General features: G+C 35.3%; 1 protein-coding gene across 4 annotated transcripts in view; it reads left to right on the forward strand.

The window, feature by feature from the left end:
• Positions 1 to 12,102, forward strand: part of TOP2B (DNA topoisomerase II beta) — a 61,231-nt gene that overhangs the window by 37,061 nt on the left and 12,068 nt on the right. For all 4 annotated transcript variants that reach the window (XM_031590232.2, XM_031590233.2, XM_031590234.2 and 1 more), the window contains exons 17-25: positions 3,078 to 3,170; positions 3,265 to 3,379; positions 5,418 to 5,539; positions 6,345 to 6,493; positions 7,734 to 7,965; positions 9,510 to 9,644; positions 10,300 to 10,500; positions 11,538 to 11,733; positions 11,953 to 12,044. In XM_031590232.2, the coding sequence (XP_031446092.2) occupies positions 3,078 to 3,170; positions 3,265 to 3,379; positions 5,418 to 5,539; positions 6,345 to 6,493; positions 7,734 to 7,965; positions 9,510 to 9,644; positions 10,300 to 10,500; positions 11,538 to 11,733; positions 11,953 to 12,044 (1,335 nt within the window). The remainder of the gene's footprint in view (positions 1 to 3,077; positions 3,171 to 3,264; positions 3,380 to 5,417; positions 5,540 to 6,344; positions 6,494 to 7,733; positions 7,966 to 9,509; positions 9,645 to 10,299; positions 10,501 to 11,537; positions 11,734 to 11,952; positions 12,045 to 12,102) is intronic.

The raw sequence follows: 12,102 nt of genomic DNA on the forward strand, positions 1-12,102 counted from the left end.
TTCAGATGTTGTAGACACAACAGATAGACTCAGTCAGTAAACAGTAGGTGCCTGCTCTGTTGAAGAAAAAAACTTGATGTATCAAAGGTTATTTGTACCTGTTACTTTACTTCTCTCCATGATGCCCTGAAATATAATTCATACATGTAGTTATCTATCTCAGAAAAGTGTGTTCATCTCAATGGGAAGGAATCCATACAATGTTTGCTTATCCGTTACAGAATCACAGAAATGTAGGGGTTGGAAGGGACCTCTGGAAATAATCTAGTCTTAAACCCCCTGCTAAAGCAGGTTCGAATTGCAGAGGAAAGTACCCAGTTTTGAATATCTCTACAGGAAGTGACTCCACAACTTCTCTGGGCAGCCTGATCCAGTGCTCTGATGCTCTTGGAGTTTAAGATTTTTTTTTTTTTTCATGTTGTACGGAACTTCTGGCACTTGCTGGGCACCACTGAAAAGAGGCTGGTCCCATCCATTTTGCAGTCATCCTTCAGGTATTTGTAAGCATTGCTAAGATCCCCTCTCAGTCTTCTCTTCTACAGTCTGAACAGCCCCATATCTTTCAGCATTTCCTCATACAGGAGGACCTTAATCATCTTTGTGGCCCTCCACTGAACTCTCTCTAGGACTTCTCTTAGACCTGTTCCTGAAGAGACTCTGAACAACCTGATTAAAAATCTGAGTTCTGTTTCTGCAGATGGACTTATACATACACCAGAATTATCATTCAATGGGTATTTCAAAGAAACATAGCAGGATTCAGTTGCAATTAAAGTCATGAAGATTGGAGTCATTTTTGATGCCAGTCTTAGCCCTAGAGGCAGATTCTGTTCCTACTAAGAATTCTTTGTAGTTCCTTCGTTTTTATGACTAGCTTTCATTTTTCATCAGTACTATTTGCAAGTGCTTACACACTGTTAAAAAGGATCTAGTCTTCTGCTCTCTGTTCTACGTTTCATATCTTCACCTTGTCCTCAGTCTGATCTTCAGAGGCTGGATATAATTGCACACAGTATGCCAGGACTGTATAAAATTGGCCTGTTAATAGTGAATGGTTTATGTACAGGATGGTCTGTATCAGTTTAAACTATGTCTGAGGCCATGTAACCTGTTAAGGCTGATACTCATTGTCTAAAACGATATCCTGTCAATTCTGTATGAAATTAATCATCTCTATTACATAGGGAAGAACTGCTGACTACTTCTAATGCTGTTAACAGAAGCTTTGTCTGTACACCCATCCATATTTTCTCTGCTGCTAGCCATAATCCAAGCCCCAAGCTCACGTTGGAGTATATGGGGTTTAAGATTGTAGGCCCTACCAGGTCTCATGGCAAGAAAAATATTATTTCACATTCTAAATACTTCTGTGTTCTGAAGAACTTTTTTTCCTAGTAATGCATCTGTTCATTTGTCACTAATCGATCTAGGAATTATATAGACAGATGGAAAGGACCCAGAAGAAAACTGTAGGATTTTAGCCATGTTTTTACAAAAGCTTAATCTGAAGCCTTTGGAGGTCTGTGTCTCACTGCAGTTATTGGAGGAGATGTCTCAATAGATATACACCTAGAGGAAGATGAAGGCAGCAAACAAAGCCAATGTTTTCCAATCGATTTATTACAAGTTCTAAGCAACAAAGGGATGTGGGGAAGATGGGAAAGTTGGCAATAGTAAAGAGAAAAATTCTAGCAAATGATTTACAGAGCAGGGATAGTTCTAATCAGAGATCCAGCAATGTCTTGTTGGTCTGTAGGGAGGCAGCAAGTCAGTCAGTGACTTTTCATTGACGTGCACAGCTGCAGTTGGGCAGAGGAGGTACGCGTTATTCCTTGGGGTTTTATCCTCTCTATTGCGTCTTTTCTGTTACTGGAGTAACAGCTGGTTGTCAGGGGCACTCCTGCCTACCCAGTTACCAGGGGCATCGTGTTCTGTTTGTCACGGTGACGGTAGCAGTTGGGGTACGCACATCTTCCTCATCAGGAGGAACAGCACATCCATCCTCTTACTGCTGCGCTCATGGTAATTAACCATTAACTCCAAAAGCTTGTCAAGCAGGTTATATCTCGGATGGGTGCTGCCGAGTAAGCTTTGAGCCAAAAATTGTTCGCAGTCTGACATCATAAATTATTGAGCTTTGCTCACAAAGGCAGTCAAGCTGAAGCTGAACAGGGTGATATTACTTTATCCTTTTCTCTTATGCAGGAGAGTGCTTGAAATCAGGACATGATGGTATTTCTATCTTTTACTCCATAATAAAAAAAGTAGTACCTCAACAACTCACAAAATTTTCCCAAAGTAGTTACTTGAACTAAATATTCCGTTTTTATGCATTCTTCTTTCATTTCTTTTGGAGAAGAAACTCACTGGATGGGAACTCTACTTCTATAACAGAACAGTCTTTCAAAACATTTGTGTCATTTTATAGTGCTAAGTTGTTGTTTTAAAGTGATGCCTTGTATTCATAAAGACTAAGGCTCTCAGTCAGCTAGCCTAAATTCTCATTTAGCCTTTATAAAATATCAATTTTGTTAAGCTGTCAATTTCTTATGAGGACTTGTTCTAGCCACTTAGGAACAGCTACAAATTACTGGCATTCTGTAGCTGACAGGGCAAATGGAGAAGACAAGAGGAATGGAGTATCTTTTCTAATACCTTCAGATAATTTTGTTGATGATAAACTGAACAATCTCAATCTTAAATTGTTTACAGAACGATTCCAGCACATCTAAATTTCTACATGAAAGTACAACTCTGCTGTGAAGAGAGGAATAAGAATTTTTCTGAGAGAAATAAGATTTTTCTAACTGCATGCAGATTTTCAAAGTAATGTAAATTTAAATGTTGGTCAGCGAGAGCTATGTCAGTTAGAAAAACCTTCTGCAGCAGTGTCTAATAGGCCAAGAGCCTGCACTGCTGCTTAAATGTAAGCACTAATTACATGGTTTATCTTATCTATTTAAATACCGAGTACTTGATCAGATAGTGTGCAGTACACATAAAATTATGGCTAAAGTAACAAGTGTTTATACAAACATCTCTATGCATATAATGTAATGAAACTGGAATTTTTTCAGGCCTTCAGTAAAAAGAAGATCGATGATCGAAAAGAGTGGTTAACAAACTTCATGGAGGACAGGCGACAGCGCCGGCTACATGGCCTTCCTGAGGTGAGTCCTAAATAATAGTAACAAATCTTGTGGATGAGATTTAAACGTAACGTGGTGTTTGTATTGAGTGAACAATGTATGTGGTTTTTTTCAGCAATTTTTATATGGTACAGCAACAAAACATTTGACCTACAATGACTTCATTAACAAGGAGCTGATCCTCTTCTCAAATTCAGATAACGAAAGATCTATTCCCTCCCTTGTTGATGGTAAGCTGACAATGTATTATGATTTGTTGGAATATTCCATTTTATTGTTTTTTAAACTTGTGATTTGGTTTGAAAGCCAATATATTCAGATAGAGAATGGAAGACTTCTAAGTTTTTTTTTTGGTATCATTTATATGCTAAGTAGTTGCAACAATTCTTCTGTGGAGAAGTTTAAACTGATGCTTTGTAGCCTTTTAGCTTAGCCAGAACTCTACTCCAGACATTACAAGTGCTTTGCTTCTAGTTGTATAGTCAGAAAAAGCAAGTCTTTTAAGTGCTTATAATAATTACAATTCAAGTTGTCATCTGAATGCAGATAAAAATGAAATGTTTTCTTCCATCATGTAGCACAAGCACTCTTTTAGTGCTTACTGATCTTTCCTGCAATCATCCTATGGTTCTCTAAATCAGATTTACTAACTCTTCCTTTGCAATAGCATGAGTATGAAGAGAAGCAGCTTTTACTTTTACTATGCAGAATGTGCTGCACGTGTAAAGCTGTCTGCAGACAGCATGAACAGTAATTTCTGCCTATATTATTGACAGTATAAATATGCTTACTAAGATATGGTAAAAAGGCCTTGAGGTTTCATAAGACAAAAAAAAAAAAAAAAAAAAAAAAAGCATTTATCTCCAATTTTCAATACACTTTTATTTATAGCAGAGGTATTCAGCCTTCTTGATGCTACAAGCTCACACCAAAATGTCTAACTCTGCAAGAACATTCATGTGTACAGAAATGTAAGAAAACTAGAAGAGAACCTTTATATATATATGCATATATATATATATATGAGGAATACATGTATTATATTATATTATAGACATATAAATAACATGTATACATAATGTAATATAATTTCTGTGTATATGTGTATATATATATATAACATTAAAAACATATATATAATTGCTATTAATGTCACTGTCAGCTTTGAGTGTAATTTTGCTTACTGATCACAGGTCTCTGAACTGCTCAGAAGGTCATATTCTAGCAGTAATTTTTGTTCTTCAGTATCACAGATGGTAGACAAGGTAGTTCATTGGCAAATCTCAGAAAAAAAATACAGAAAAAGAACATTTTGACCATCTCTTTACAGTTTTCAGTTACAGCTTTCTAATTTCTTGGTGATTCTCCTGTGTGAAGGAAATCCTCTGAGTCTGTTACTACCATTGTATCTTTTCTAGAGAATATGATGCAGACCCATTATTAAAAAAAAAAAAAAAAAAAAAAAAAGATTTTATGTATCTAAATGAAATAGAGATTGAAGTCATGTCTTTTTTTTTTTTTTTTCAATTTTTGCTCTTACTTAGGTTAGTAATGGTAATGTATAGCAATATTTTAGTGCATTTTAGCAGTGTATATGAGTTAAAACAATGAATAGATGAATAAGCATATTTTGGTTATCAGTTACAGATGACATGCAGAAAAATTATTATATGTTCCCTTTCACAAGATGGTGTGGTTAAAGTATACATCAAGTGTACCTAGATGGTAAAGATCAGATCAAAGAGAATGGCATCTTTCTTAAAACTTTAGAAGATTTAGAAGGGATACAAATAGCATGTATTTTTGTTTTAACATAAGAAGTTAAATTTCAGAGTTTTTTAAAATAAATGTAAGCTGCAATTACAAGTGCCCCTGCTGGATTTGTCTTAATTCTTAGGAAAAAGATTTTGCTCACTATACTGTAAAGAAACAACTCTTGACTTGCAGAGGTACATTTAGGATAAAGTTATACTTATTAGAATAGTGTTGTGCACTACTGGCTTAAAGAGTTAAGTTTCCATTCTTTGGGTAACTTTTTCTGTTAAAATATTCACTTCTATTATTATTTCTATTATTTTAAAATAATTGAAAAGAATGTTGTTTTGTTAATATTATAGTATGCATTTATTTCCCCTTAAAGTTTAAGCTTCTTTCTAGAGTTTAGAAATGAGAAAAAAGCAAAATCAGTTTTTTTTGTTATTTGTTTTTTGTTTTTTTTTTAAACCAATGCTTTTTTATGTGTTGCAAATGGAATCTTCTTCTTACTAGGTTTAAAACCAGGGCAGCGCAAAGTTTTGTTCACTTGCTTTAAGAGAAATGATAAACGTGAAGTAAAGGTTGCTCAGCTGGCTGGTTCTGTTGCTGAGATGTCAGCTTATCACCACGGGGAGGTGAGTATGAAGAGTAGAGAAGTTGTGAGAATTTGTAGCCTATATAAAATGTCTATTGTATTAAAATTCCAAATCTTTTGACTCAATCTACTAATTAGAGAGTTAATTTTAAAGAGTTTGAGCCAAGCAGTATATAATTTAAAAAGAAAATATGTTTCCATTACTTCCAAGGCCTTGTGCACGGTGATATTACCAAGTAGTTTATGGATTATGGAGAAATGGTAAGTATGTAATTACATAGTAAGCTTCTTCCGGATTCTCAATCATAGTAACTATGTACTATGGAAATTTTTGCTGTTCAACAAGAAAGAGAGTCTTTTAAGGTAAAAGGAGACAGTGTTGTCCAGATCCTGATACAATATTGAGACAATGGTTACTTCTATCTCTTGTTTGTTTATGTTCGTCTGGAATATCAACATGAGTTGCCATATTCATTCTCTCACTATCCTTTCCCTTTGAACGCAGTGAGTAGTAGTTTGTGCAAGAGAAAGCAGATGCAATCAGTTTTTGCCCCTTTAATTACTCCAGAGAAATGCTTTAAAAAAATTGAGAAAGCTTTGGGTTTTCCTAAGCATAGAATATAAGGACGTTTAATTCAGGGAGACAATGTGGCTACAAAAGAGGGAGCATTGTGCTTTGCCAGTAGCTCTAAGAGGTTAACTATATTCCTTTCTCAAGCTGATTTCTTTGAAATTGAAGTCAGGTTAGTCACAGAATTCCTAGGCATTAAAAATATATATTATTGACTGATTAGGAAAGAGTGTGCTTCTAGTGTTTATTCCTATGAATACGTATTTTCTTGCAGCAAGCATTAATGATGACCATTGTCAACTTGGCTCAGAACTTCGTTGGAAGTAACAATGTTAATCTTCTACAACCTATTGGTCAGTTTGGTACCAGGCTTCATGGTGGAAAGGATGCTGCCAGCCCTCGCTATATTTTCACTATGCTAAGGTAAACATATGCCTTTGAAAAGCTTTATTATCAAAGTAATCCTTTCACAATACTAAAGGATTTTATTTTATTTTATTTTATTTTTTAATGTGAAATGAATAGGAGAGGATTAGTATATTTTGGTGTAATCTGCAAATTTACTGAAGGGTGCTCTCGGTGCTTTCATCCACATCATCAATAACAATATTGACCAAGACAGGCCCCAGTATTGACCACTGGGTACCACCACCCATGGCCGGTTGCCAGATGGATTTGTCTCCATTCATCACCACTCTCTGGTCCCAACCAACCAGCCAGTTCTTTACCCAGCTAACAGTGTACCTGTCCAAGCCACAGACACCAGTTTATTGAGGAGAATACTCTGGGAGACGGTGTCAAAGGCCTTGATGAAGTCTAGGTAGGCTATGTCAACAGCCCTTCCCTCATCAGCCAGGTGGGTTACCTGGTCATAGGAGGTGATGAGGTGGGCCAGGCAGGACCTGCCTTTCATGAGCCCATGCTGGCTGGGCCTGATCCCCCAACTGTCCCACACATGCTGTGTGATGTCCCTCAAGATGATCTGCTGTGTAACTTTTCCTGGCACCGAAGTCAGGCTGACAGGCCTGTAATCACATTCAATTTATTGTGCAGCGTGAAAATGTATTCCTTACTGTAATTTCTAGAATTTTCTATGTTGTTTCTCTTATTCTCTAATTTGTTTAATGTTTAGCCTAAAATTTCTTACAAAGCTTACAATTAACAGAAAATAAGAAGCTATACATAGTACTGGGATTTATACACTTTCTCATACATGTTTTTTTGTGTAGCAACTTAGCTCTGTACATTCTTCTTTTCATGAGGTTCTGGAAATTGTGTTCACCTGGGACAGTGTCCTAGAGGAGCAACATCAGTCCCCATTAAAAGCTCTATAGTATTTTCAGAATCTACGTGACTTACACTGAAGTGTATGAATCCTGAATGCTTCAGAGAGTGGTATTTCTGTAGATACTGTTATCAGTTATTAGCATACTGTGTACATGTATAATTGGGAAGAAAGCAGACATCATCTGTTATTAGTATGCTATTCCATTGGGGGGAACTTTGTTTTCTCAGGACGTGTGTAATTTCATTTCCGAATGGCAAATAAAAGAAGACATGAGAAAAATAGGTCACATTTAGATACATTGAGGGTTAAAGCACTTATACATGTAACTAGTGGGACAGCAGTTAAACAGTTTTTTGTTTTCTTTCTTTTTTAAAGCCCTTTAGCCAGGCTTCTTTTTCCATCAGTGGATGACAACTTGCTGAAATTCCTTTATGATGACAACCAGCGTGTAGAGCCTGAATGGTATATTCCCATCATTCCTATGGTTTTAGTAAACGGAGCTGAAGGAATTGGTACTGGATGGGCTTGCAAACTTCCAAACTACGATACCAGAGAGATTGTAAACAACGTCAGACGAATGCTGGATGGCTTAGATCCCCATCCTATGGTAAAAATAATAATATATACTAGCATTTTATACATTTGCTAATCAAACCTAATTTTGTACGTAGGAAATGTAGTCCTATAACTCTCTGAATGCTTGATTATTGAAATATCTGGGTTGAATTGTCCTGGTAATTTTGCATAGGAGCCTTACTTGACTGTTGGGAAGTTCATCTTGAAGAAAAAAAAAAAACAATGCAATTTGTATATTTCCAGTTATTTTAGAGAACTTTCTGTTCTGTGTTGACTGTAAGACTTCAAAATTTCAAGTCCTAGAGATAGTTATTTTGCATAGGAGTAGAGTAGAAAGTTGTGCCACTATTTCTCTTATGAGGTGCAACTATTTATCTTCAGCCAAATATAAAGTTTCCACTGTCTTATCCGAATTGTACTCATCTGTAAGCATAGGAGAAGGTACTGTCACTGTTCAAGAAAATCAGCAGCTGCTGTATGTAGCTTCTGCTCCTTTATTTCAAATTTTACAAGAAGTTCTTGGAAGTGGCATATATTTCAAAAAAACTTTGCACAGTAAGAATACTTGTGTGAACTCAGAACCTGTGTAATCAACAGCTAAGGTAATTTATTTAACCTTTACTTTACAATTAATGGATAAATGGATACTGCTACTTTGTGTGTCTGTCATAGAAGCAGAAACATTTCTACTTAGGTCACATTTCATTGCCTCTGAGAGTGCAATGTCAATTTCCATGACTTACTAAATTTTCTTTTTCAAATTCTTGGGAACAATAATTAGACTTTTTTTAATTAATGCAATCCATTGCCATTCCCTTAGGACTCCTAGGCCTTCTGTGTAGTCTCTCAGTCATTTGAAGCTTCACTGTGGTTGAAAGAGGCAGTTCTGCCTCTATCTAGCTCCTTTCAGTATTCTGGTATGTGTTTGTGGCTGCATGGTAAGCTGGATAAGGGAATCAATTCAGTTAAAGTAAATAATAACAGTAATTAAAAATCTGTCACCCCATTAGTTAATTTTTAAACTGGATGGGTTCCACTATCTTTGCCAGACAGCACATGAATAAAAAAATGACTAGGGAAGGTAGCACAACTTCTCCATTTCTTTTTGTGTTAATGTAAACTTATAGTGAGAGTGGGGTATTAATCCACTTTCTGTCATGCCTTAGCTGTGTTTGCTGTTTTCTGAAAGAAAAAAAAAAAAAAATCCAAAAAGGAAACCAAATTAAAAAAACAATAAGCAACTTAAATAAAACAAATTAGAAACAAACAAAAAGAATCTCACAGCCAACAAACCAAAGAGGAACACCACCTTCCTGGGTTCAGCTGTATCTTCTTAATTGTTTATCTACTCTTTAGATAAGAAGGTAATTGCTTGTCACTTGCATGTGTGTATCTTGTTGGTTTTTTTTGATAACGTTTTTACTATGACATAAGATTATCAGCAGCAATGAAGGCTGGTTGTTGGATTTGCCCAATATAAAGTGATAGCTGTATGGTGCATGGGAAAAAAAAAATATCTTCCATGTCTTATTACAAAGTTTCTTAGCATTCCACTGATTTTTATTGCAATTTCAGCTCCCAAACTACAAAAACTTCAAAGGAACCATTCAAGAACTTGGTCAAAACCAGTATGTAGTCAGTGGTGAAATATTTGTGGTGGACAGGAACACTGTAGAAATTACAGAGCTACCTGTAAGGACATGGACCCAGGTATGTTACAATAAAAATAAACAAACAAACTTTGCACAGTAAGAATACTTGTGTGAACCCAGAACCTGTGTAATCAACAGCTAAGGTAATTTATTTAACCTTTACTTTACAGTTAATGAATAAATGGATATAGCTACTTTGTGTGTCTAAGTCATAGAAGCAGAAACATCTCTACATAGAAACAAACAAATAAATAAGCTCTATATTAAGCAATTTTATCCTACATGCAGGAGAACGTTTTAGTCCACTTCTGAACATTTTATGTACATGGAAGGAAACATGATTTCATTCTTTTCATTTTTTTCTGTCCCTTTGTAGAAGGGGGTTTTACTTGTGCCATCTACTGTCCTGCTACATCTACTGCTGCTACAAAGAATAACTGCTTCTTCTGCTGAGTTAATACATTATCCCCCCCATTTTTTTTTTTTTAATTATTTTTTTAAGTAGACTTTCCTGGCCTTTTGGAATGGCTCTTACGTTTTTTCTAATCCCAGCTTTCATTTTGCAGGTAATACTGGTTTTGTCAATTATCATTGGTTTCAGCTGTGGTACTTAAGTTGAAATCTTAGCTTGGTTGTTAGCTTGGTTTAAAGAATTAGGAATTTTAAGAAGTTTGAATAAGTGTTTCTGTTTTTTGCTATCTTTTTCTTAATAGGTGTACAAAGAACAGGTTCTAGAACCCATGCTGAATGGAACAGAAAAAACTCCAGCATTAATTTCTGACTACAAGGAGTACCACACAGATACAACTGTGAAATTCGTTGTGAAGATGACAGAAGAAAAGCTTGCACAGGCAGAAGCTGCTGGATTGCACAAAGTCTTTAAGCTTCAAACAAGTCTTACTTGTAATTCTATGGTAACTTTTTTATGTTTGGCTATCAGAATACTTACAGTTCCTTTTGTAAACTTGAATGTTTTTGTAGTGATTTTGGCATGACTGAACAAATCTCTCTTCATATTTGCTGCTCACAAAAAGTAATTTTGAACTGTTTGAATTAATTCATCTTGGAGATAATGCCAGTCTTGATTTTCTGACCATGTTGGGCTACTTGAGTTTTGAAACATCACTGGAACTGTCTAGAATTCTAGACCCTTTTTGGCAGGTGCTACTTTAAAACATTATCTCAAAGCAAAAATACACACATGCCTGTGTTGAAAATGGTCTTGCTCAATCTATTGTATAGATTCATTTTGAAAAGCAAATGTGCCAACTCAAAGAGATTGTACTTCTCACAGGTTCGAATAACTGTATGAACTACCATAAGAATCTCTCTGTAAGGGCCAAATTTGTGTAGGAATCAATCTGTCCTGGTATAAACATCTTAAAGGGTTAGATGGCAATATGAGTCCATTATGCATCCACTTACCAAACAGATGCTTTGGACAGATGAATTTCCCTAGGGGTGGATTTATTTCTTTCAGCTGACTATAGAGGGGTGCCCAGGGTGACTAGTTCACGTATAAATGTCTGAACTGGAGGTGTCAGAAGTTAGGCAGAATTGATTTTGCCTGTGATGTAAAAATGATTTATTTTTTTTTACTTGAGCTTGAAGGATTTCTGAGATGTTTGAAGTGGCAGTTTTCACATAAGAATTTAGAGATTATAAAAATTACTCTTCAATTGTTACACAATTTTTTTTTGTGTGTGAGTCATTATGTGCCTTTGAACTTGTGCTTTACTATTTAGATAAAATTATACTTTCAGCTGAATTTTGGTGTTCTCTATCTAGCTATGTGCTGTATATCCCAGAGGAAGGTTTGAGCTCTCAGGCTTCAAAATACTATTCTTCATGTAGAGTGCGTGTGAGAGCAATAGAAATAAACTCATACACAAAGATTAAAAAATCTTGAGTTATGAAATCTCTTTCAAACCATATATTATATATTTTATAGGTGCTATTTGATCATATGGGATGTTTAAAGAAGTATGAAACTGTGCAAGACATTTTGAAGGAGTTCTTTGATTTGCGATTACATTATTATAGTTTACGTAAGGAATGGCTTGTGGGAATGCTGGGTGCTGAATCTACAAAGCTAAACAACCAAGCTCGCTTCATTCTGGAGAAGATACAAGGGAAAATTACCATAGGTGAGTAAATACTCTCTAAAATAGAGTTGGGAGGAAATCTGGAAGTGATTTAAATATATATATATATATGTGTGTGTGTATATATATATATATAAATAATATATATATAAATTTTTTTATATAAATAAATATAAAATATATTTCCATGTAAGACATTGACTTTCATGATGTTGATTTTTTCTTTTTCTTTTTTCTTTTTTCTTTTTTTTTGTATTGTAGAAAATAGATCAAAAAGAGATTTGATTCAAATGTTGGTTCAGAGGGGCTATGAATCTGATCCAGTTAAAGCTTGGAAAGAAGCACAGGAAAAGGTGATGATCAGAAATCTCTGGATATGTTTGATGCTATTGTTATAAATGATATTCAGTG

The sequence above is a fragment of the Phasianus colchicus genome, chromosome 6 (assembly GCF_987193195.1).
Source record: "Phasianus colchicus chromosome 6, bPhaCol1.hap1.1, whole genome shotgun sequence".
Taxonomy (NCBI): Eukaryota; Metazoa; Chordata; class Aves; order Galliformes; family Phasianidae; genus Phasianus; species Phasianus colchicus.